The 27,060-nt window shown below is 47.7% G+C and overlaps 1 protein-coding gene and 2 pseudogenes across 1 annotated transcript in view; 2 read left to right on the forward strand and 1 right to left on the reverse strand.

The window, feature by feature from the left end:
* Positions 1–363: 363 nt before the first annotated feature.
* LOC125507596 (uncharacterized) lies at positions 364–4,515 on the reverse strand (annotated as a pseudogene).
* Positions 4,516–7,925: 3,410 nt separating this feature from the next.
* On the forward strand, positions 7,926–12,655 carry LOC147973892 (uncharacterized; annotated as a pseudogene).
* A 3,428-nt stretch (positions 12,656–16,083) lies between these two features.
* LOC147973893 (uncharacterized) overlaps positions 16,084–27,060 on the forward strand; it is a 59,733-nt gene continuing 48,756 nt past the window's right edge. The window contains 2 exon segments of the mRNA XM_087524827.1: positions 16,084–16,178; positions 16,687–16,860. Of these exon segments, the coding sequence (XP_087380953.1) occupies positions 16,084–16,178; positions 16,687–16,860 (269 nt within the window).

Genomic DNA, 27,060 nt, shown 5'->3' on the forward strand with positions numbered 1-27,060 from the left:
ACTATACTTTTCCCTGACCAGATAGATTTTTTTTCGATAAAGGGCTTTTCATTGAATTGAAATATCGAGTTGATACAACCGCATCAAAGATTACCCGGCCTCTGCATAGCTAGATGCACACAGCCAAAGTTACAAAGTACTAGAAGCCAAAATAAAAAGGCAAAAAACGCCAGCAATAGCGAAAAAATATAAAAGAGGCCTAAGGTGATGCCGGTCCAATCCGAAGGTCACACCGCCATCCATGGGGGTAAAAAATGTCCCTGGCCGAGCACTCCAACCGGGTAGAAGCCATCATAAAAAAGTATCTGTCCTCCGGCCTCTGCAGGATAGACCACATACGGAGCCATCGCGAGCATATATGAATTACCTGCATAGGAGATGAAACACTTTTATGATTAAAAACAATATCATTCCTGGTGAGCCACAACGCCCAACATAAGGCAGCTGCCCCCGCAAGAATGTGCTTAAACAATTGTTTATCTATTCCCCTCAACCAATTGTCGAACATATTCCGTACGCTGCGTGGAGGATATAGATTCGAAGCAATTTGGACTATTGCCCATACCGATCTAGCAAACTTGCAATCAAAAAATAGGTGTTTAATGGATTCATTATGATTGCAGAAAACACATTTTTTGCAGCCTTGCCAGTTTCGTCGAGCTAGATTGTCCCTAGTTAAGATAACTCCTTTGTTGAGAAACCATAGGAAAATTTTCACTTTTAGAGGAATCTTAAGCTTCCACAATTTTCTATTATCAGATGGAACCTCGTTATGAACCAATGCATCATACATGGATTTAACCGAAAATCTTCCATTCAGATGCAGGTTCCATTTAAAGATGTCCGATTCAGCCGACATTTGGACAGCTCCCAAACGAGTCAGCAAATCGTTCCATGGAGTCAGACGAGGTCCAGAAATCGTTCTGCGAAAAGAAATATCCGGGTGTTCTTGTCCCAATACCTGCTTAATCGTGACAAACTTATGTCTAACTATCCGATATAAGCTTGGGTATTGCACATTTAGAGGAGTAGTCCCGAGCCAGGTGTCTTCCCAGAATCGAATCTGGGAGCCGTCCCTAACCGAGAAAGTGCCAAATTGGAAAAAGAATTCTTTAGCTTTCATAACCCCACTCCAAAAATGAGAGTCACCTGGTGCCAGTAGACCTGGGAGATTGCTTTGGACCCAACGTATTTATTACGAATGATCTCCTGCCAAACACCATCCTCAGTGAGTAATCTGTATACCCATTTGCTGAGCAATGCAATGTTTTTGATCTCAAGATCCTGGATTCTGAGTCCCCCTTGGCTTTTAGGACGACATAATATATTCCACCTAGCCAAGCGATATTTCTTTTTTTCATTGTCACTCTGCCAAAAAAACCTTGATCTAAAATAATCAAGGCGTTGGAGAACACCTTTTGGCAGATGAAAAAAAATAGCATGTAAAGGACCATGTTGGTAAGAACCGAGTTGATCAGAACTAGTCGGCCCCCATAGGACAAGAGTTTGGCCTTCCAGCTCGCCAACCGTTTCTCCAGTCTCTCTTCAACATGTTTCCATTCAGCGATTGTCAAACGCCGATAATGAATAGGAATACCTAGATATCGAATCAGAAATTGGCCTAGTTGGCATCCAAATATATCAGCATATTCTTGTGAAGTTTCTGCGGCTTCGCCAAAGCAGAAAAGTTCACTCTTATGAAAGTTTATCTTAAGGCCAGAAAGATCCTCAAAAGCACATAATAACAATTTGAGGTTACTGGCCTTTTCTAGGTCGTGATTCAAAAACAAAATGGTGTCATCCGCATACTGTAAGATTGACAGGCCTCCTTCTACTAGATGAGGAATGACCCCCGTGATTTGACCAGCTAGCTTGGCCCTCTCAATGAGAGTAACTAGCATATCAGCCACGATGTTGAAAAGGATAGGTGATGCGGGGTCGCCTTGGCGTAGCCCCTTCCTAGTCTGGAAATAATTGCCTACGTCATCGTTCACCTTGATAGCCACGCTACCTCCAGACAGAAAGTTCTCAACCCATCGGCACCAAGTATCGGAAAACCCTTTCATACAAAGAGTTTGAAGCAAAAAAGGCCACTTCACCTTATCATAAGCTTTCTCGAAGTCAATCTTAAAGATGACCCCATTCAACTTTTTACGGTGGAGCTCATGAACAGTTTCATGTAGGACAGCAACACCGTCTAAGATGTTCCGTCCTTGCATGAAAGTTGTTTGTGTTGGTTTGACTACATGGTCTGCGACCCCATTCAGGCGGTTAGTCGCGACCTTGGTGAAAATTTTGAAGCTCACATTTAGTAAGCAAATCGGTCTATATTGTTGAATCCGATTGGCATCCTTTATCTTTGGTAAAAGGATAATTTCACCAAAATTGAGTCTGGAGATGTCTAGTCTATGAGCATGCAGTTCATTAAACAATTGAACCAGGTCAGACTTTAACATATCCCAAAAAAATTGATAAAACTCCGCCGGAAAACCATCCGGTCCCGGAGATTTGTTGTGTTGCATTTGAAAAATCACAGTCCGTATTTCCTCCTCAGTGAAAGCAGAGGTTAGGAATTCATTTTCCGCAGCGGAAACCTGCTGGATGTCATGACAAATAGACTCATCCATCTCCAGCGTAGTTTCCAAGGAAGGACCAAACAAGTCTTTATAGTATTTTGTAATAAAGTCCTTGAGCGGAGCGTCCCCCTCAATGCGACCCTCGTCCTGATCAAGGATGAATATTCGTTTCTTTCTATGTCTGCCATTGGCTAACATTTGAAAGTACTTCGTGTTATCATCCCCAAGTACCAACGAGTCGCTCTTGCACCGTTGGTACCATTTGATTTCCTCTTCGCGTAAGAGACGGGCTAGCTGCTCATTGAGATGACTTTTTTGCTCAATCTCAGCCGCAGATAGAAGCCTCACCTCCGCGATCTTATCTAAGGAATCAATCATGACAGATAGTCGCAACTTCTCTTTCTTATAAATCCCAGCGGTGTGTTTAGCCCATCCGCGGAGGAATTGGCGCAACGCACGAATGCGATTATTCCAACGTTGAATTGGTGTATCACCCCGTGTTGGGCGTTGCCACACCTTTTTAACCAATTCAGAAACCCTCTCTAGTGAGCCACCCCAGTTCAAATTTAAACTGATGGCGGTTCGAAGTGGGTGCTGCTTGACCAAAATCAGTAAGCAATGGAGCATGATCCGATAAGGCCTCAATTCTCTCCAAAGCCCGCACTGATGCTAATGGATATTTAAATTCCCAGTCTGTGGTGACTAGCACCCGATCAAGTTTTTCGAATGTCGGGATAGATCTATTATTGGCCCAGGTAAATTGGCGCCCCGAGAGAGAGAGAGAGAGTTCCCGCAAATCAAGACTGTCAATGACAGCATTAAAAAGAAACGGCCATCGAGTGTCGAACCTATCATTGTTTTTATCCTGCTGGTATCGCAAAATATTGAAGTCCCCCCCAAGTAGCATGGGGTGAGGATTTTCTCTGCAGGTATTGACAAGTTCTTTGAGGAAAGCCGCTTTAAATTCATCTTGAGCAGCACCATATACGACAACCAAGCTCCAAATGAAATTATCGGACTTGTTTCTAAGGTGGAATTTAATATGATACTCCCCCTTTGAAGTTGAAAGAAGTTCCAAGTAAGTGGAGTGTATTCCTAAAAGAATACCTCCGGACCTCCCTGAAGGCGGCAGGATATGCCACTCGTAATCTTTGCCACATGAAAAATGGTCCAAATCACGCGTTGGAAAGTCACGCTTACTACACTCAGAGATTGCCACGAAGTTGAGGGCATGATCCCTAACACAATCGGAAATATGTTTGTACTTAGCCAAGTCACAGACCTCTGCTATTCCAAAACATTCCTTTCATGGAGAAACTTTATTACGTTTGGATACTTTGGTCTTCTTCTTAGGGCGACCCTTTTTACTACCAGAGTTAGACTTGTTCTTACGTACCGATGCAACGAGCTCACAAAGCACCGTATCATGCATGGTATCTTCAAAGTCTACCTCTGTAGTATCATTGACCAGATGAGAAAGGAGTCTGCCTTCATGGTTGGCATCGGACTCCTCATCCTCCTCATCTGATACTAGTGGATCCGCCGTCAGAAGCGTTCTAGGAGCAACCGTAAGCCGGTCGAACTCCATTTGCTTAAGAGCTTTAACTGAGAAATCAACTACTGCATCATTTCTACCTAATGAAATACCAAGGCTAGCAATATTTGAAGACATTTTGGCTTTATCAAAAGATAGAAAAGATTTGCAAGGAGACGTACCATCAAAGTCGAGGTTCCGCGATGCCGTTCTATGCATGGCCCTCTGCATGGAATCCTCATCAGTGGCAGAGGCCCCATCAGCCCCCACAACATGGCGGCCGCTACGTCTAGGCGGTGAAGTAGTAAACTCCGAAGCAACCCGCATCCCAGAGGACCGGAAAGGTGGTGTAGACGGCTCCGGCGTAGCAGCGGGAGACCTAGAACGCTGCAGCTCATCCTCCATAACAGCGATACAAGGAGCAGCCTCCACGTCCCGCGGCGGCGACACAGGGGACAGCGCCGGCCCCGGCGACGCGGCGGGAGACCGTGAAAGCTGCAGCTGATCCTCCATGACAGCATTCGTAGGAGCAACCTCCTCGTACTGCGACGGCGGCGCAGGAGACAGCGCTCGAAGCGTCGCCAAGGCCATGTCATGATCTGCACGCACCGCCGGAGAGAAAATCATACCCCGACGACCAGAAGACCGAGAAGAAGCCGATGTCGGTGTCGTCAGATGCTCCAAAGCAGCCTCCGACGGTGATCCCATCGCCAAGGGCGCCGCAGGCCCATCAACCCATGTCCGAATGGCTGACATGGGCGAAGCATCCGGTTGAGGTGGTGGAGGCGGTGCAGAGCTGGTAAGCGAGGGAGGGTTCTGGGGAGGCACGAGCTCCGTTGCCGCTGGCGGGTCCCCCGACAAAGGCCGCGATGCCAAGCATGGATGTGTACTGGCAGGAACGGTCGTGAAAGAGGTGATTTGCATCGGAACCACTCCTCCCAAGGAAGATGATGCGGCCGTGTTAGCTGACGACGAAGACACTTTCGGCCTCTTGCTCTTGTCATCAGCCCTTGAAGTGTCCTCTCGATCATGCTCCTTGTCCCCTTCCGTATCATCGCCATGCTCCCAAACGCGAGGCACAAAATCAGCGTCCGCACGGAAATCATCATCTTCCAGAGTGTACTGGAATTCATAGCCCTTCTTCTGAACAACTACATCCGACGAGTGGGAGTTGACAGGGCTCATCTTAAAAGCATCCAGATTAAGCACGCCAACCTGAATCCTCACAATACCACGGCGGCGCAAGCAAAGGAGGTCAACGTCAAGAGTGGCGCCAATAACAGAGCCAACTGCCCAGAGACCCAAGAAATGCCGGAGAGCGTGAGGAACTCCGTGCACATGCACCCAAACTGGAATAAGCTCAAAACGATTCGGAATCTCCTCGGAATGACAAGCCTTGAACCCCAAAGTGACATTATGCGATTTGATGAAGACCGTGAAACCAGTAACTCTCAGGAGCACCTCGTCACTGGGAAAAGACATGATAAAAGCATTCTGGCCATGAGGGATAGCCTCCCACGTCCACTGTTGCTGATATTGAACGATCTTAGCAACCTCCGCCTCCACTATGCTCGAAGAGATAGAGCCTCCCGAGATCGTAACAAGAGCCGTTGGGGAGGATTGTGGTGCGAGGTCTGCCCTGCAAACATTGTCAGGCATCTGAAAGAAGGCCATGCTCTCAGTCCCATAGCCACAAAGCATCGCCGCCGGCTTCGGCATCTTGAGAGCTGGACACTGCCGAGTAGTCATCGGATGGTTCGCCTTGTTACAGATGAAACAATACTGCTGTGTTTCACAATCTGAAGCCACATGTCCGGCCGACAGACACTTGGTACACCACAACTTGGTCATTACCGTGTTCACCCCGGGAGCAGGTGCCGCCTGAGCCACATCATGTTGTTGTTGAGCCGGTGCCATAAGAGGAGCAGCAGTCACAAGAGGCCCCGAGACAAAAGCCGGAGCACCTTGTATGCCATGATAAGGCAAGGTGGGTGGAGCAGCGATGATCGGGGCGTTTCCCGCACGGTTCTTAGGCCGATTTCCTTTTCCTCCCTTCGGTTTCCTAGGACGGATATTCCCTGTTTGCCAGACCAGCGTTAAAGGCCATTGGCTGGACAGCAGTGGGGTGACCATGGCTCTGTTGCAAGAAAGGGCCGGCTGGTTGATATGGGTACACCAGCGCCATTTGCTGCATGTACCCCGGCGGCGCATGATACATTGGTTGCTGCTGAAAGAACTGCTGCGGCATTTGATACATCTGTTGTTGCTGCTGCCCCGGTGCTGGAGTCTGTAGGGGAAGGTTCGGCATGACACTTTGAGCGGAGGAAGAAGGGATCACCGGGGGGAACACCCCAGGTGCGAAGCTAGGGGCACCACCAGACGAGGAGGCGACCGAGGGCATCGGCGCGGCGGCTGCAGGTCGGACCTGCCCAGAGCCCGGCGGCGCGGACGCGTCGCGACCCATCCCCGAGCAGACGGCAGCCACGAAGGATCGAGGAAGATTAGGGTTTCTGCGAGGAGTGTCCCTGTTCCACATATGAAACAACCAGCGGTTGAGATTAACCATGCGTAAAGAACGGTTCGGATGTGACGCACCTGAGATCGGGTGAGGGCCCAGGCCTATCGACCGCCCCGACTCGTCCGGCGAAACGCCCGTCGCAGGAAACATCGGAGGCGCCGTCGGCGTGATCACCGCCGTCCTCGCCAAGCCGGCCGAGGGCATGGCATCTCCCAGAGTACGAGAGGGAGAGACTCTGGGGGCAGGGAGAGGTCCGATCCAGGGCCGTACCATAGGCCTAGATATAGCCGGAGCCCTCACGTGCCGGCATGCAGCCGGCGGCGACCCCCGCGAATGAATTGCCGGCGAGGTCGGAGAACCGTTTACCTCTTGTGCACCATCCTTCTGAGCAGATCCTCGCCTAGAAGACGGTCTCTCCCATACTCGTGAGGCTGATGTAGGATACCCAATGTCGGCCCAAAACTCGGCGGCCAGCTCCTCGTCAGTCTTACGCTGGCGGGATGCCTCGGAGGTCTCGACCGTCGAGGAGTCCTCACCTCCATCATCTGCACGGAGGCAAGAAAATCGCGATCCAGATCCGGCCGGCACCGGAGTGGACCACCCTGGCGCTAAGGTCAGGCGCCGGCGGGTGGAGCAAGAAAATCGCGATCCAGATCTGGCCGGCACCGGAGCGGACCACCCCGGCGCTAAGGTCAGGCGCCGGCGGGTGGAGATAGATAGCTAGATGTACGTTAATGTCGCTCAACGCTCATACATATATGTGCAGTGCAAGTTCTTTTCTGGAGCAAGAAGGCGCAAATGTACAACAGAAGTTGCAGGCATATATATAGCCGGCGATGAGTGCCAAACCATATCTCCCGGTCGGCCTGCTTGATCATCTCGAAATCACAACGATGTTCCTGTGTCAAGCCGATCGATCCTACGACGGCGACGCTGTGGCCTTTTCAGCGCCAGGGCCGGCGGTGCCATACGGGAGAAGGGGTGTCGGCGGCGACGAGTCAGCGTGCGGGTGGGCCTTTGGTCGTATACTCGATGAATTTAATAGATCCTTTTAGGTTAAACATCTTGTATATTGCGTGTGTTGTATGTTGTTAGGATAGGTTAGGTGTTGAGATAAGATTCTAGTAGTTAGTTTAAAAGATCAATCTCCACCTAACCTAAACCCTAACCTACTATATCTTGTGCGCCGCCTTTCCTGGTGGCTATATAACATGCAATGCGCCCTTGCTAACGCATGCGCTTCATCACCTATTCCTCACATGGTATACAGAGCCTAGTTCTTTCATACATCTAGGTTATGTCGTCCTCCTCCTCCTCTCACGCCATGGCTATGCCCTCCCTCGCCGGCCTCGGCCACACCATCACGGAGAAGCTCACCCGCGATAACTTCCTGGTGTGGAAGACTCAGGTACTCCCGCATGTCAGGGCCGCCGCGATGATGGGCTACCTTGATGGCTCGATCAAGGAGCCCGCTGCTGTCATCATCTCTGAGAAGGATACCGCTGGGAAGAAGGAGATCACCGAGACGCCTAACCCAGAACATGCGATCTGGGTCACTCAAGACCAACATGTGCTCACTTTTTTGCTCGCCTCCCTGTCCCGAGAGGTTCTGTTGCAGGTCTAGAACCACACCACCGCTGCGGGAGTCTGGCAAGCTCTGGTGGAAAGCTTCTCTGCGCAGTCGCGGGCACGCCAGATCCAGCTTCGCTCGGCGATCGGGAACGCATGCAAGGGTGATCTCTCTGCAGCCGCCTACTTCACCAAGATGAAGGGGCTTGCAGATGAGCTCGCCGCCGCTGGGAAACCGCTCGATGAAGACGACGTCGTCTCGCACATCTTGGAGGGCCTCATGCACGAGCCCGATTACAACGGTTTTGTCACCGCCATCTCTACACGCGCTATCACCGATCAACCGATCGGCCTCAGCAAACTCTTCTCGCTGCTGCTCTCCGCGGAGTCACGGATCGCCGCCCAGCACGCCGCCTACACCGCCCATCACTCCGCCAACCTCGCCGCAAAGGGTGGACGAGGCGGCTACGGAGGCGGACATGGCGGCCAGGGTGGTGCCATGGTGTCTATAACGGCGGCAACTACAACGACAACTCAGGCGGCGGTGCGCCGCGCCAACAGGGTGGTGACCGCGGTGAGCGCGGTGACCGCGAGCGCTGCCAGATTTGCAAGGAGGAAGGCCACGGTGCGTGGCGTTGCAGAGAACGGTTCGACAAGAGCTACAACAACAACGTGCGCAACCCTGCAGGCAGCGGCGGTGGCGACGGACGCGGTGGTGGTGGGCATGGCGGCGGCGGCAGTGGCAACTCTCGCTCCGCCAACTCTGCCCACTCCTATGGCGTAGATACCAACTGGTACCTCGACACCGGCGCCACTGACCATGTCACGGGGGAATTGGAGAAGCTGGCCGTTCGAGACCGCTACACCGGCACCGACCAGATCCACACGGCAAGTAGGCAAGGTATGGACATAGCACATATTGGCCATTCAGTGTTATCTACCCCCTCTGGTTCCCTCAACTTAAACAACATCCTCCATGCTCCTAGTGCCGACCAGAGCCTTCTTTCCGCTTATAATCTTATGCGAGTTAATGATGTTTTCATTGAACTTCACCCTGACTTCTTTCTTGTTAAGGATCAGGCTACCCGGAGAACAATCCTTCAAAACAAGAGTAGATGGGGCTTGTTCCCCATGACCGGACAGCAAAGTGCCCCTCAACGTCAAGTTCTTGCTGCCATCAAACCCTCCACATCTCGGTGGCGCAAGCGCCTAGGGCACCCAGCTCTTCCGGTAGTTCAAAAGATTCTTCGCGACTTCAATCTTCCTGTTTCGAATAAACAAGATCACCTTCTAGTGTGTGATGCGTGTCAAATGGCCAAGAGCCATCAGTTGCCTTATTCTCGTTCAACTAGTGAGTCCACAGCTCCTTTAGAGCTTATTTTTTCAGATGTTTGAGTTCCTGGACCCGTCTCTGTAGGAAGACAGAAATACTATGTCAGTTTTATTGATGATTTTAGCAAGTTTAGTTGGATATATTTGCTCAAAAATAAATCTGATGTCTTTGAAAAATTTCGCCTCTTTCAAGCTCATGTTGAACGTCTCTTTGATCGCAAGATCATTGCCATGCAAACCGATTGGGGTGGGGAGTACCAACGGTTGAATTCTTTTTTTAACGCATTGGCATCACGCATCACGTTTCTTGCCCACATGCTCATCAACAGAACGGCTCTGCGGGGCGGAAACACAGACACATCGTCGAAGTTGGCCTCTCTTTACTTGCTCACACTTTTATGCCGCTCAAGTTTTGGGACGAAGCGTTCCTTACTGCCGTTTATCTTATAAATCGCATCCCTAGTAGAGTTATCAAGAACCAAACCCCTCTCGAACGCCTCTTCGGCACTAAGCCCAACTACTCTTTTCTCCGCATTTTTGGGTGTGCCGTCTGGCCCAACTTGCGTCCTTTCAATAAAAATAAGCTTGAATTTCGGTCCAAGCAATGTGCTTTCCTCGGATACAGCACTCTTCATAAGGTCTATAAGTGTCTTGATATCTCCTCTGGTCGTGTCTATGTTTCACGCGATGTTATCTTCGATGAGCAAGTTTTTCCTTTCGCCAGTCTCCACTCCAATGCCGGTGCACAACTTCGAAAAGAATTACTTCTTCTCCCCCCTCATCTCCTACCATCTCCTCATTTTGCTCAAGGGGGAGCAGATCTTGCTGGTGCCAATATGTCCTTGTCTAATACTAATGACCTAGCTGAAAGTGTGCAGGAAACAGGGCAGCCGACCATTGAGGATTTTGGTGAAAATTCGTATGATTTTATGCAAGAAACTGATAACATGCATGCAGCCACAGAAGATCCTCAGGTGGTCTCGGGATCGGCAGCAGCAGGCGGATCAACCGCGGGATCCGCACCTGGCGTGGCGCCAGGCGAATCCGCACCGGGATCCGCGTCCACGGGCGGGAGGCCAGGCGGGCTCCCCGATTCGCCGCGTGGGCCAGCTACCCCAGGCGAATCCACGCCGGGATCCGCGTCTGCAGGCGGGGGGCCAGACGGGTGCCCCGAGCCACCGTGTGGGCCAGTTGCGCGTCCCACCGCGTTGTCCCTAGCATGGGAGGCTGTGCGGCCTCCTTGCGGGCCGACCAGGAGCGGGCCCCTTGCGCCCCACGAGGCGGGGCGTGTGGAACCTGGCACGTCGCGCTCTCCCTCCAACTCGGAACTGCCAGGTGGCAGTTCGCCATTGGCTGCCGCACTGGATCCCCCTGGCTCGCTGCAGGCAGGGGATTCGGGATTTTCTACACCTGCGTCGCCTGCGTCCGATTCTGCTATTTCAGCTACGCACGATCGCCTTCAGATACAGCATGCTCGACCAGCTCCACCTCCTCCTGCTCGGTCCCACACTCGGTCCCAAAGTGGCATTGTGAGACCCAAGGTATATAAAGATGGTTGTGTTCGATGGGGTTCTTTTTGTGCCACAGGTGAACCAAAGAGTCTGCATGATGCCCTTGGTGATCCTAAGTGGAAGCAGGCCATGGATGAAGAATTTTCAGCCCTAGTAGCAAACAAGACATGGCACTTGGTTCCACCGGTCAGAGAGAGAAACGTGATTGACTGCAAATGGGTGTACAAGGTGAAACGCAAGTCTGATGGCATGATTGACAGGTACAAGGCACGTCTTGCAGCCAAAGGTTTTAAGCAAAGGTATGGAATTGATTATGAGGATACCTTTAGTCCTGTGGTTAAAGCTGCAACTATCCGCTTGGTTCTTTCCGTTGCAATATCCAAAAATCGGTGCATACGACAACTAGATGTAAAGAACGCGTTCTTGCATGGTGTTCTGGAAGAAGAGGTATTTATGAGGCAGCCTCCTGGGTATGAAAGTTCAGCTTTACCACGACACGTTTGCAAGCTTGACAAAGCAATCTATGGTTTAAAACAAGCTCCCAGAGCATGGTATTATCGTTTGTACTCCAAGTTACAGTCTCTTGGCTTTGCTGCTTCCAAAAGAGATACCTCGTTGTTCTTCTATCATCAGCATGGAGTGACTATCTTTATGCTTATTTATGTTTGATGATATTATCGTCACCAGTTCTTCCTCTCGAGCAGTTGAAGCCCTTCTTCAGGATCTTCGCATGGATTTTGCGCTCAAGGATTTGGGCACTCTTCATTTTTTCCTTGGCATTGAGGTAAAACATGTGGACCGTGGTATTCTTTTATCTCAGGAAAAATATGTGCGCGACATCCTTGAGCGAGTGGGCATGAAGGACTGTAAACCCTCCTCCACTCCGTTGTCTACGTCCGAAAAGTTGTCTCTTCATGATGGAGAGGTGCTTGGAGCTGAAGATTCCACCAGGTATAGGAGTGTTGTAGGAGCTTTACAGTATTTGACGTTAACCAGGCCAGATATATGCTTTTCAGTCAACAAGGTTTGTCAGTTTTTGCATGCACCTACTAGTACTCATTGGACAGCAGTTAAAAGGATACTCCGTTATCTCCAAGCAACCAAGAGTCATAGTCTCAAACTTGTTAAGTCAGACTCTACATTGGTCAGTGCTTTCTCAGATGCAGACTGGGCAGGTTGTCCTGATGATCGGCGTTCCACTGGAGGTTTTGGGGTGTTCTTTGGAGGTAACCTGATTTCTTGGAGTGCACGTAAGCAAGCTACTGTGTCTCGGTCAAGCACAGAAGCTGAGTACAAGGCTCTAGCAAATGCCACTGTTGAAATTATTTGGGTGCAGAATTTGCTAACAGAGTTGGGCATTCGTCATTCACCTGCAGCCTCCCTTTGGTGTGACAACCTTGGAGCTACTTATCTTTCTGCCAATCCTATTTTTCATGCGAGGACGAAGCATATTGAGATCGATTATCACTTTGTCCGTGAAAGAGTTGCCAACAAGCTTCTAAACATTCGTTTTGTGCCTACTGGTGATCAAGTGGCAGATGGCTTCACCAAATCATTGTCAGTGCGGCAGCTGGAAGCCTTTAGGCGCAATCTCAACTTAGATAGTTGTGATTGAGGGGGAGTGTTAAACATGTTGTATATTGCGTGTGTTGTATGTTGTTAGGATAGGTTAGGTGTTGAGATAAGATCCTAGTAGTTAGTTTGAGAGATCAATCTCCACCTAACCTAAACCCTAACCTCATGTATCTTGTGCGCCGCCTCTTCTGGTGGCTATATAACATGCAATGCGCCCCTGCTAACGCATGCGCTTCATCACCTATTCCTCACAGGGCAGCGTTAGGTTAGGCCACCAGTTATGTATGCAAACTCCGGCCGGCCGGCGCCCGTGGATTCCGGCCGGCAAAGACTCGAAAGCAGCGGCGGCGGGACGCCGATCACACATCACCTCGCCCGTGCGCGCACGCTTTGCCTCGTCGAAAGTATTTTCTATGGTCTCAGTCGGTCGATCGCGCTTTCCGTCACGCTTTACCTAGAATTAATGGTGATGTGCGGACCGAGACACCGTCACGCTTTATCTAGAAAGAATCCATTTTTTTGAAAGATATAGCAGGAGAACTGCTATTATTCATTAAGAGGAAGCGGTAAAGAAACCGATGCTTGGTTAATTGAGGAAAACAGAGCTAAAACCTTTATAAAGAGCTGGAGTGCAAGAGGACATACAGAAGCGTTTAATGGCCGACACAACACGAACTGAAAGACAGAACCACTCAGTCGTCTTGGAAAAGGCCCGCCGCAAACATGTTTGATGACAACACCGTCACCAGAGAGAGACAACATGTCCAACAGAAGAGGAGCAAACATGTGCCTCGCCGATCACAAGAGGACGCCCAACATGACTCGCCTGATGCTGCAAGCATGTCAAGTGTTTTCCAATCACCCAACACCGTCAGCCAACTGCCGGCCCCTAACCGACGTGCCGCCGCAGATACTAGCTCACCTCGTCGCCGCCAGCATTCGACCAACCACTACAACTCAAACTAGGTCCTCCTACCGAGAGGTCAACTCTCCTACGGCGATGCTTCCATCGAAGAAACGATGCCAAGAGCGTCGCCATTGCCGATCCAACAAGGTAGATCTTGGTTTTTCGCCCAGAGAGTATAGCTCAAGGATAGGAGAGGGGCCGAATCTCCTCGGCGACGCCTCCAACAAGGAAACAACACCCACAAGCATTGTCATCACCGGTCATGAGCACGACTTTTGTCCGGAGATACTGCACACCTACGCCGGGATGAAGCCCCACGCACCCCACCTTCAGATCCGGAGCCTAGCTCCTCACATCCTGGTCGGAGCATAGCCGCAAAGGAACGCTCGCCGGAGACCTGGCAGCAGCCCCCGCCTGGGGCTCCACCGCACAGCCCGAACGACGCAGATCCGCCCAACTCGGGCATGGCCCGCCCACAGCCGCAACCGTGCGCCCACCGGAGGGAGGGGGGAGGCGGCGCGGACTGGAGCTCTAGCGCCCTACCACGGCTAAACACCACGCCGGCCTCAGAAGAGGAGACCGTCAGATCCACCCGCCTGCCGGCGAGCAAGGCCGTGCCCCCGTGAGTCACCAGAAAGCCACCAAAAAACGCTCCGCCGCCACCATCCTCGGAGCCGGCCAAGCTTAGCCGGCGAGCCCCTCAGGCAGCAACGAGGGAAGGGAGGAGGATGGAGGGAGGTGCGGCCGGTTAGGTTTTCTCCCCTCGAGTCGCCAAGAAGACGACGCAGGGGTCGCGGGGGGGGGGGGGGGGGGGGGGGATTAGGGCATGGTCTTTAGCCTGGATGCATGCAGGCTGGGAGAAGGCCTGGATGACAGAGGTTTAGGGATCAAGCGAAATCACACTGTTATCTCTATACATAGGGCCTAGAGATTTGCTTTGCTTGATTCGCCATGCTAGACCTATGATGACGCATGATATCTTTGGGTTTTCCATGTTTTCTGATCGAACGATCGGCAGCAACTGTGTTTCAACGATTAAGATGGGATCTGCGATTCGATTCTGCGTACGACGGCCGGAATATTGGGTACGTACGCCGTACGCGGCGGAAGCAGGGAGGTGCCCGCTAGCTGTTTAATCTTCATCCGTCGCCGCGCGCCTCGATCGTACGGCTGCATGCATGTGAGGTGCCGCGACGAGCTGTTCCTGGGGCCTGGGGTTAATATCTCCGGCCGGCGACGTGTCATGCTATTAGCTTGGGAGGGGCCTGATTAAAAGGTTGTTTGATTGCATGCATGCATGCATGCGGTCTCATCCAAAGCTCAACTGTGGCAGCTTCACTTCACTTCCCTTGGCACCAACCTCACTGTTGATGTACTTAGTAGTCCAGCTCTCTCCAGCTTCCGCTTCATAAACATGCATGTGAGCGTGTCAGACACTAATTAACCAACAGATCAGTGTACATCCGGCTCCTAGTTAATTCAACATCACCAACAACACCGGCTAGCTAGTGGTGATGGTCAGCTATGTATGCATGCACAGTTTTGTCAAATCCAAGTTCAGCAGAGGGAGACATATTGGCCGGTAATAAACCTTCATTCGCTGGTCCGTCGTGCATGCCGACCGTACGAAATGTCCACGCCTGTATGCACCGTTTTTCAGCTCAATTTCAGCCAAGGAAGATAGTATTGATTACTGCTGATCAATCTGCTCTGTGCATGCGTGGCCTGTGGATGAACCTCGTTGTGACAAGCGTGCAAAAGGTGCATGCATGTACGTACCTTAAAGCTGACAAATTGAGCCAACTACGTACATTGCTGTCAAAGCTAGTTAAACAAGCTTAATTAGGCAGGCATCTAAAACTTCTTTGCAGGTTTCCGGCCGGTGTCTCGACCCGGTCGACCACCGATTGCACGCATGTTCTGCGACCAGTATGCAAAGAACCTAACTAAGCCAGGCCAGGTGGATGGATGACACCATGACATGATATCAATCATCACCGCGTGCAGTAGTGCAATGTACGTGGGTGTTAGGGCATTTCCAGCCATGCCTCCAGGAAGGCCTCCTCAGGCATTTTTTTTTTTGCGTCGGCGTCAAAAAATCGGCCCAGTCGCGTCCCCAGGAGTCCGATTTTCGCTGGCTTGGGCCGAAAACAGCGCCGGCGGACTCAGGCCGAACCCGGCGCGCTGGGGGCGCCCGGGGGCGCCGGGGCGAACTGTTTTGGCGCGAAACAACCGCGGGCCTGCCGCGTCAGGGACACGGCTCTCTTCTCGCCCCTTCGTCATCCTCATCGCCTCGTTTCCCGCGGCGAATCAATGCCAAAGTTGCCGCGCTGCCGCGCCGGTCAGCCTGCGCCATTGATGCCTCACGGGCGGCGCAGTGAAGACCGGATGACGCGCGTCCATCGCCCTCCCTCGCCCGCCACGCGTACTCACGGCGGCTAGCGCACGGGCGGCGCCTCGGCCTATATAAGACGCGCCCCAGCGCACTCGACGACTCGCACTCTCTCGCCGTCGTCGTTCCTCCCTCTCCTCTCTCTCGCCGTCTCCAGTTCATCACACCCATGGCCGAGCGCTTCCCAGGCGACGGCGCGGCGGCGAACGGCTTCGGCCGCCGCCATCTACATGAGAATGAGGCTCGCCTCCTTTTCGAGGCCGAGTATCCGGTCCCGCCGGACATGCGGGTGCCCGGGGCGTGGAGGATCAGCGCCGGCGGCGTGCCGGTGCCCCCGGTACCCACCGGCGCGGCGCGGCGTGCGGAGATCGCACGCATCCGCTCGTCCCTGCCGCGTGCGGCGAAGGAGGGGCCACGGTACGTCCCCGACAGCCCGCTCTGGGAGGCTTATTTCCGCCCCGTCATGCCGAGCAGCTCGAGGCCACCAACGACGTCGAGCCCTCCGGCAGGCTCAACGCCGTCGGCCGGCGTCGGTGGTGGGGCGTGCCCGGGCGCACGTTGGAGGCCGTCCTCGAGTACATCGAGGGCGGCAACACGCCACGCCTCGAGTACCCCACTCCCCCGTCCTTCCCTCGCCGCCGGGAAGCTCCTGGACCCCGAGGCGCATGGAGACCGGGGGGTCCTCCTCCTCGTCCGGCGGCTCCCCCTGCCTCCACCTCCGACCCGTCAAGCCGGAGCCCCAGGGCACGCCTGTCAGCGCGCGCACCCGCAGCTCCGGCGTCCGCACCGGCGACAACACCTCCCCCACCGACCGCTTCATCCTCGTCGAGCCCAAACCGGAGCCCGGCCTCCCCGCGGAGAACGAGGAGATAGCCCAGCGTGGCTTCTCCGACGAGGACGCCCTGCGGTGGGCGCAGGAAGACTACCTCCGCGACGAGATGGTCCGGCAGCGCCGGGCCCTGGAGGAGATCGCCGCCCGCAAGCGTGGGCGCGAAGATGAGCACGGCGTCGTGGTCCTCGACAGCGACGACGACGACGACGCCCCCGGACCGTCCAACTCGCCGCGCCAACCGGGGGAGGGATGCAGCAGGGACGGCGGAGGCGACGGCGGGGGCGACGACGACGACGACGACGATGGTGACTACACGCGGTTCTAGAGCCTCCTCGGCATGTAGAACCGCGTGGGCGGGCGGCAAGGCGGGCGGCGAGGGAGACGGCAGGGGTAGCCCGCGGTAGTTTTTCCTTTTTTTGTCAAATATGTTTAAATTTGAACGAACTCGAACGTGTTTGCGTTGTGTTGGCGCCGAATTTAAACATTTTAAAAACCCGTGGGGGGCCGCGACTGGGGGGCATTACGCCCTCAGTACGCGGTTTAGCGCCGGTGCGCCCCCAAGGGGCGATTTTTTGCCCCTTCTAAGGGGCCAACGGCTGGAGATGCCCAGAAGGCGCTAAAAATCATCCCCTGAAAGCACACCGGCGCAAACCGCATGCTGGGGGCGTGATGCCCCCAGTCACAGCACCCACTTTTTTAAAAAAAAAAATCGATACAAACACGGCGCAAATTCAACCAAACACAGCGCAAATTCTCTCCTGGGTCGACCAGGCAGGAAGGCCTACCCATTGACTGCACGCATGTTCTGCGACCAGTATGCAAAGAACCTAATTAAGCCAGGCCAGCTGGATGGATGACACCGTGACAGGATATCAATCATCACCGCGCGCAGTAGTGCAATGTACGTGGGTGTTACTTTTGGATATACAGTATATACAAACAAAGCACACACGAACGGCCGGTACGGTGCATCTTTGTTGTATTGTATGTATGCATGCCAGGTGTTGGCAATTGCAAGGCTCCTTCTTCTCCAATCATCATCCAGGAGGAGCAGATATATATATAGAGCCAGCTAAACAGCGGCCATAGCAAGGAGCTTAAAGCGCACACATCCACTGTATACAGCACGTACATATTCGTCCATACACATAGGTAGTATACCTTTTATCAGGTGTCGCCATTGTTTAAAGCAGGCGTTGTGGCGCCTAGAGGTCGGGCACATGATCTGGCCATTAGATACTAGCACATCAGACGATCAATCATGAGAGATAGAGCGGGCTGGCGAACGAGCGAGAGAACGTGCATGGACGATCGATCATCGTCGACTAACTAGTAGTGGGTGGTCGCGGTCTTCATGGACCGTGGACGCATGTGCCCGTATTATTATACTGCTGGGATGCTTTTCTGTGTGATTGGTGTTGGAATCTTATCTAGTAGCGTTTATCTGGTGATCTCAGAGCTCTGAAGATGCTGGGAGGTTGTAGCCATAACTCGTACTCCCTTCGTACAGAAATACTTACCATTAAAATGAATAAAAATAAATGTATCTAGATGTATTTTATTTTTTACATACATCTTTTTCTATCCATCTTGATGACAAGTATTTTTGGATGAAGGGGCTAGTAGTTAGCCATAGGTAAGCTAGTAGGGGCTGGCGGCTCGAGTGAGCGCGCCATGCACGATCACGTCCCATCCCACAACAAGACCGACGTGGCCATTTCCACACTCTTCGATCTCTCAGTTTTCAAACGTCCCTCTCTAAGCTCCCAGCATTTTGAAAGCGATCAATCTTGTACTGTATATAGACAGGTTGAACATCTACATATATGGCTATATTATATGTAGAGAAAAGTATACTTTCCATCCCTTAATTCTTGGTGAAGTTTAGATTTGCTCCATCAACTTCAAACCCGGACAACTTGCGCCCTTAACTACTGAAACCGGCCAAGATTCATCCCTGGTCACGGTTTTGACTGGTTTTGGTGCTGTCCCAATCCGGTTTTGACCGTGCCGACTCAAATTCGCATACCTTTTCCAAGTCCGTTTAATGTTTTCAAATTCGGGTATTTTTTTCAAATACGTGAACTTTTTAAAAATTTGTGTACTTTTCCAAATCTGCGTACTTTTTCCAAGTTCACGTACTTTTTTTTAAATCTACGTACTTCTTTAAAGTTCCTGTGGTTTTTTTAAATTCATGTAATTTTTAAAAATTGACATACTTATTCCTATTCACGTATATATTTTTGGGTTTGAAAATTTTATGTGAAATTGAAAACGTATGCGGATTTGAATATCTTTTACGCGAATTAGAAAAAAATGTGTGGATTTGAAAATTTATGTCAACTTGAAACAAGTATGTGAATTTCAAACAAAGTTCATGGATTGGAAAGGAACACGGATTTGAAAAAATACACGAACTTTAAAAAGTATGCGGATTTGAAACAAGTACGCGAATTTAAAAAACAGATGGATTTGAAAAAAAATACTTGGATTCGATAAAATTACACGAAGTTGAAAAAATACACTGATTTGAGAAAATTACGCAAATTAAAAAAATCATGGATTTGAAAAAGTACACAAATTTCAAAATAGTTCACAGATTTGAAAAAGGTATGTTTATTTTTGAAAAAATTGCACGACCTTGAAAAACTATGTGGATTTGAAAAGAGTATGTGAATTTTAAAAAGTTCACGGATATGAAAAAATTACGCGAATTTTAGTCGGCACCGGTCAAAACCGGGGTCAGTCAGCACCAAAACCGGTCAAAATCGAGACCAGGGACAAACCTTGTCCGGTTTCGTTAGTTGGGGACCAAATATAGACTTCACCAAGAGTTGAGGGACGAAAAGTATAGTTTTCTCTTATATGTATGCCTAACTAGTAGAACGTGCGGTGGCTGTGTGTCTATGAGACAAGGAGGATGATCTATCAGGAACAGGACCAGAGATTAGCTCACGATCGACGACGTGTTAACGTCCGTGGCCGGACCCCGGGCCGGGAAAAGCGCTCACGATCGACGTCATGTGTGTGCGTGTGTGTGTACAATTAGGATGATATACATCTCTTTAGGATCAGGTGGTATATCTGTTTAGAAGTAGACATGAATCAAATGGAGTCGCTGTTTGCCTCGCGACGTGTTACCATCCGTCCATGCCCGGACCCCGGAGACGAGTCGAGGGCAGCCAGCGGCACAAAGACTTCGTACACCTGTTGGGGCCGGTATGAGCAGGAGTAGCTCATGGTATGCTACGTGGTACGGTTTGCGCCATGCATGAGAAAGCAGGGGATGGTGCGATGGGTTACTAATGGACCGAGACGAGGAACCAGGCTGTGCTGCTCGTCGGACCTGGACGCAACACAGATCCAGGGACAGCTAAGCCTGAAAAGGACTGCACTGGGCAGCTTTAATGGACCAGCGCATGGTCGAGGTAGGGTACATCCTGGCCCCTGCCCGTTGATAAATTGACAATTCTTTTTTTTAGGGTAGATAAATTGACAATTCTATTTGTATGCGAAAGTGTCCCGAGCAAAGATGCACCCGCATGAATAAAATCGAATAAATAATAAAAAAATCAAAAAATTATGGGAAGCAATTCCCACTGGTTCGGGTCAATTCAAAAAATTGTGTTTTTTTTTTGGCAATTCCCACTGGTTGAGTACATGCGTGCAGATTTCCGTGAAGATTTTTTTAATGCGTTGTGAGAAGAAAAAAAAACCTGAATCAATGCTTCAAAATATTATCAAAAATAGTTTTTTTTGGAGCGTCGACTTTTTTTCACCCTGAGCATGAGCAATGTATTTTTGTCGCGAAATTTTGTATGTAGAACGTTCATCAGTGTTTATTGCCATCTTTTTACTACTCTTTCTGATTTTACTGTTTCCAAGGATGCATTTCAGCTTGCGGGCAAAATCTGCATGTCCTTATGAACGCCGGCTGTCCACACTCCGAACTAGGCTATGCCACGCATCTTGGCTTCAAGTAAAGAAAAAACGGATCATGAATAAAAGGTAATTCATAGTCAGTGCGAATGACTACGTCTTGCAAGCAGGGGCGGACCTACGTACAAGCAACCTGTGTCACAGGACACCGGGTAATCGTTCCAATTACATTATATTTATAGCCCATGTAGACGTGTGACACCGGTAAAATCTGTTGTTGGACACCGGCGAGAGGCCACCAGCGACTGAGCGCTCGCGCAACCCATCTACTGGCCCATATGCAGCCCATCTGATCGATGGACCCAAAGAAAAGCTGATCGATTGATCGGCTTTGTGTGTATGTGCGCATATTGTCTTTTGGTTTCTCCCTTCCTCCAGCGAATCCTCATGGCCTCGTTCTTGTCCTATGGGACAACCCGTGACTCACCATCGCATGGCGGCACACCGACTTTTTCCCTGGATGGCTGGATTAGTGGAGAAAATATCAAGGCAAGGTAACTCCCTCATCTTTTTGAAGTCCAAGCCTCGGCTAGGGTTTTGAACCTCAAAGGTCTTACAATTGAGAATTAGGTTATGGTACTTATCCAAATTTGAGGAGTGGTTCCCATCTGTTTCAGATTTGGATCACTATGATATTCCAAAATTTTATTCTGATTCACATCTATTTGAGAATTGGATCACTCTGCTTTTTCAGGTTTTCATGGTGATTTTCCATGAAAACCAATCATCTCTGTTTCCTTAGTTTGAATTTTTCTACATATATAATCAACTAGTATTTCTAGTTAAACACTTCATTTTGCTATTTTGGCAAGCATTTTTACTACCGTCCATTTTAAATTGTTGAGTGTTATTTTTATGCAAACCATGTACTACAAGTATGATTGTAAACTGTGCTAAATCTTCATGATAGCGCTGCAATTGCTGTAGGGGAGTCTCCGGCGTGGTCACTACAATGTGGCAACCGCTATGAAATTCTCAAATTCAGCAAAAACATCCAAATATCATCTATTCCCGATGAAAAATTACCCGCTATGCTATAGCTGCTGAGAGAGTCTGCCCCGATTTCCCCCCTTGAATAAAAGCAATCACTACATGGGACACGGGGACATTTTCATCCTGGGTCCGCCCCTGCTTGCAACAGATAGAAAAAATACATGTTGTCATGTGATCATTTTTTCTTTTGTGGGACTTTCATATAGTCGATGTTGTCACACAGAGGAGCATTATGAAGCGAAGTTCAAGTTTTTTTAGGAGTATTTTTTTCTAGATTCAGTTTTTTTAGGAGCTAGAAAAGACGCTTGAGCTGAAATTACTCTCTGAACTCGGGCCAAAGGTCCACGATGTGTAGCAACTGGCAGCCCAACCAAGAGACCCTACAAGATCAAACCAAAGGAAAGCCGAAATCATTAATTAAGAAGTACTCGTTGTAAAGAACACTCCACTTTCCCAGGTCACGACAAGTAACGCATATGCAACGCGCCACTTGTCGCACCTCGGAGTTTTCCTTTTTTTTGTAGATCTGTTTATTCAAAACGTTTTATCTTTTAAACCGTGCGCCCAAATCTCGAACCATTTTCACCATTGGATTCCTCGCGCCAAGATCTTCAAAACTAGATCCCATGTTGATAGGTTTTAACAAACTATTTTTTACGAAAAAACGGACGAAAAAACCGGGTGAAAAAACCGAACCGGGAGCACGGTTTTTTCCTTTCTGAAAGAGGCACGTCCGTGCCTCTCGTGAAATCACACCCGTGCCTCTCGTGGAAGCAAAACCGTGACTCTCATGGAAGGAAAAAAAACAGAAAAAGCGTTTTTTTTCGTTTCTGAGAGGCACGGCCGTGACTCTCGCGAAAGCACAACCGTGCCTCTCGCGGAAGCAAAACCGTGACTCTCGCGAAAGTAGAAAAAAAAACGCATATTTTTTTCCCTTTCTGAGAGGTATGACTGTGACTCTCGCGAAAGCACAACCGTGCCTCTCGCGGAAGCAAAACCGTGACTCTCGCGAAAGTAGAAAAAAAACGCATATTTTTTTCCCTTTCTGAGAGGCATGACTGTGACTCTCGTGAAAGCACAACCGTGTCTCTCGCGAAAGCAAAATCGTGATTCTCGCGAAAGAAAAAAAAACAGAAAACGTGTTTTGTTTTTCCTTTCCAAGAGGCACAGTCGTGACTCTCGCGAAAGCACAACCGTGCCTCTCGCGGAAGCAAAACCGTGACTCTCGCGAATGAAAAAAAACAGAAATTGCGTATTTTTTCTCCTTTTTGAGAAGGCACGGCCGTGACTCTTGCGAAAGCACAACCGTGCCTTTCGCGGAAGCAAAACCGTGACTCTCGCGAAAGAAAAAAAACAGAAAACGCGTTTTGTTTTGCCCTTTCCAAGAGGCACGGCCGTGACTCTCGCGAAGGCACAACCGTGCCTCTCGTGGAAGCAAAACCGTGACTCTCACGAAAAAACAGAAAACGTGTTTTTCTTCGTTTCCGAAAGGCACGGCCGTGACTCTCGCTAAAGCACAACCGTGCCTCTCGCGGAAAAAAAACCGTGACTTTCGCGAAAGAAAAAAAAGAAAACGCGTAAATTATTATTTTTTTGATCAAAAATCTAAGGAAGACCAGGGAAAACCAAAACGCCGAAAAACCCCGGAAAAAACCGTTTAAAAAGCCGAAAACACGTGCGGAAAAATAAAAAAACAAAATCCGAATGAAGTGTCCAAAGCACGACACGTGGCGAATGGCTGAGAGCGCACCAAGTGGCGCTGATCGTTGCGAGGCTCGTTAACTAGTTGCTCCCTATGTCTTGCTTGACGCGAATTAAAAAACAAAGGCTGGCTTCAAGCATACATACAGTACATGGACTCAGCCCCAAAAACTTCCACCGTTCGGTCGCTCGTGGCTCGCCCTCCAGTGGTTAGGAAAATCGTGACTAGGTGGCTTTTTTTGTTTGTTTGTTTTTCATTTTTTTCATTTTTTAAAAATAATTGAATAAATTTATTTAAAACGAAATTTTACTTGATTTTTTGAAACCACATATTTGAAAACCGTGTATAACAATTTAACAATGTTGACAGCTTTCAAAAATGAATATTCCCTCGTTTAAAAGAAAATTATATACAATGTATTGCATATTATAAAAAATATGGTTCGTACCATTTAAAAGTTGTAGGTGACATTTTAAAGAAATATTTCAACGTTCCAGAAATACGTTTGTGGCATTAAAAAAATGTTTATACAATGTAAAAACTAAAAAAATGCTTGTATAGGTTAAAAAATATTTTGACATGAAAACAATGTTTTTGAAATTTTAAAGAAATATTTCCTTTTTTCCAAAAAGTGAATGTGAATTTTTTTTAAATATATTTTTATAATGTAAAAAATAATGTAGTTAAAAATGCTTATTGTCATTGAAAAAATGTACAACTTATATTTGGATATTTTGAACATGTATTGGAAAAAGTGTTCAAAATATGATTCTAAGAAAAATGTACATCGTCTATTTGAAAATTGTTTCTAATATTAATAAAAATGTAATAATGTATTAGAAAACTATTTAATTTTCCTAAAACATTATTTCATGTGTATATGAAAAATGTACAATGTGTACGAAAAAATGTACACATGTACAAAAAATGTTTAATATTTTACAAGAAATATAGATTATGTATAAAAAAGGTTGACAACAAAACTTATATTTGAGAAAAAAAATCATCTACTTGAAAAATGTTATATGTGTATAAGAAAAAGTAATGGTTCTTATGTATATGGAAAATGTACAACCTGTCTGAAAAAACTAGACATAAAAAAAATCACACGATACGCATCGTATGACATCAAAAAAAAACTATGGTTCGCTAGCTGGCTTCAAGGAAAGAAAAACGGATCACACGAACAAGAGTTAATTCATAGTCAGTGTGTACAACTATGGCCTTGTTTGTTTCGGATTCTGAGACCAGATTCAGCTTTGCTGGAGAAGCCGAATCTAGAATCTAAGACAAACAGCTATCTGGAATCAGCTTTGCTAGTGAAGCTGAATCTGGATTTTGGCTATTTTTAGTGCAATTTTCCGAAGCACCTCAAAGTGTACTTCAGAGGTGAAGCTGATTTCCACATGTGATTAAAATCAAAGCGAAGCTGAAACAAACAAGGCCTATGTCACTATGGAGCCCTCTGCCTCATACCCTGCCCCACGAGCAAAAAATTGTCACAGAGAGAAAAAATACATTTTGTAATGCGATCATTTTTCTTTTGGCCGGACTTTCATAACGCTCGATATTGTTGCATAGAACAAAAACAAGAACATTAAGGGGCGAAGTTTGAGTTCTTCAGCTCGATGCTTCTCCGGTGTGCTGGTTCTTCTGGACTGAGGCTGACGACTTCCTGTCCGCAGAGATCTCGTCCGCACTAAACAAGATTTCGCTGGCTCCGTGTGGAAGTGGCGGCGACGGCACGCCATCAGCCCGCATTGGTTCTTGTATTGGCTCGGTTCCCAGGGGGCCAAGTGTATTTTATGATCTTTGTGGGGTGTTGTGTACTACTGGATATCCTTCTTAATAGATCTGGGGTGTTTTTTGCAACAACAAAAAAGGAAGTTTGAGTTTTTCTATAGGAGTTATAAAAGAAGCTTGAGATGAAATTACTCTCTTAACTCGGGCCGAAGATCCATGATATGTAGCAGCTGGTAGCCCATCCAAGAGACCCTACAAGATCAAACCAAAGGACAATACTATTATGTCACGCTCGATGTGAATTGGAAGAATCGCTCACTTCAAGCGTGTAGTACATGGAGTCAGCCCAAAAAACTTCCGCAATTTAGGTCGCTCGTGGCTCGGCCTCCAGTGCTTAGGTAAATCGCGACTAGGTGGCATTTTTCATTTATTTGTTTTTATTTTCTTCAGATTTTTAAAAATATTTTGAACACATTTATTTAAAATTGAAAATTGTTTAGCACAATATAAGAATGTTGATAGCTTTCAAACAAAATTTCCGCGCATTTAAAAAAAGAGTATACAACATTTGTTTCATAATATCAAAACCTATTTAAAAAGTAATACGTGAGTACGTGACATTTAAAGAAATATTCCCGCGTGTCAAAAATGCTTTTCTGGCATTAAAAAAACGTTTATATAATGAAAAAAATGCTTGTGTAAGTTAAAAAACATTTATTTCCATTTAAAAAATGTATTGGACATTTAAAGAAACATTCACATTTTTCCAAAAAAAAATGGTAGTAAAATTTCAAGAAAAGTCTTGTTATAATGTAAAAAAAAATCACATGGTTTAATTGTTTTCAGAGTGTATTTGAATTGTTTCGAACTTGTATTGGAAAAGTGTTCAAAACATATATCTAACAAAAATGTACATCGTCTATTTGAAAATGTCTTACCATTCATAAAATGTTAATCTTGTATTTGCCAGATATTTATTTTTTATAACGAAATGTTTTAGGTGTATAAGAATAATGTACAATGTGTACGGAAAAATGTTAAACGTGTACAAAAAATATTTCACAGCTATACAAAAATATAGATATGTATGTAAAAGGTGGACATCAAAACATATATTTGAAAATGAAAATTTTAATCATGTACTTGAAAAATGTTAACAGTGTATAAGAAAACAATGCTACTTATGTATACCAAAAATGTTCAATATGTATGAAAAAAAGTAGACATAAAAAAATCTGGAAAAATGTTATTCATATATTTGAAAAGGCTTAAAAGTGTATACAAAAATGTTTCTGATGTTCACCGAAAATGTACAATCTGTATGAAAAAGGTAGTCATCAAAAGATATATCTAAAAAAATGTTAATCTTGTAATTGAAATATAGTTAACAAGTATATAAAAAAAATTCCTACTGTATACTAAAAATATATAATATGTATGACCACAAAGTGGACCTCAAAACATATATTTGAAATAAATGTTAATCATATATTTTTAAACTAATAAACATGTATAAAAAACTATTCCTGGTATATATGGAAAATGTGCAACATACATTAAATACATGTAGACGTCAAAAACATGTATTTAGAAGAGAAAACTAATTCTGTATTTAAGAAATGTTAAATGTTCATATAAAAATATTCCTGATGTATACAGAAAATGTTTATTTTGTGTGGAAAAGTGTTTATATCCATTAAAAAATGACTATGCATTCAAGAAAGTGTTGTCCATGCATTCAAAAAAGTGTTTAAAACAGGGACATTTAAGAAAAGAAGTGCACATCATGTATTTTAAAAATGTTCATGTATCAACAAAATGTTTCACTTGTGCTCTAAAAATGTACGTTGTGTACTAAAAATGTAGACATGTGATGAAAACCAGTAAAGACAAAGAGAAATACAGAAATCAATGAAGGAAGAACCAAGAAAATCTGA

The sequence above is a fragment of the Triticum urartu genome, chromosome 5A, assembly GCF_056163025.1.
Source record: "Triticum urartu cultivar PI428250 chromosome 5A, HENAU_Tu73, whole genome shotgun sequence".
Taxonomy (NCBI): Eukaryota; Viridiplantae; Streptophyta; class Magnoliopsida; order Poales; family Poaceae; genus Triticum; species Triticum urartu.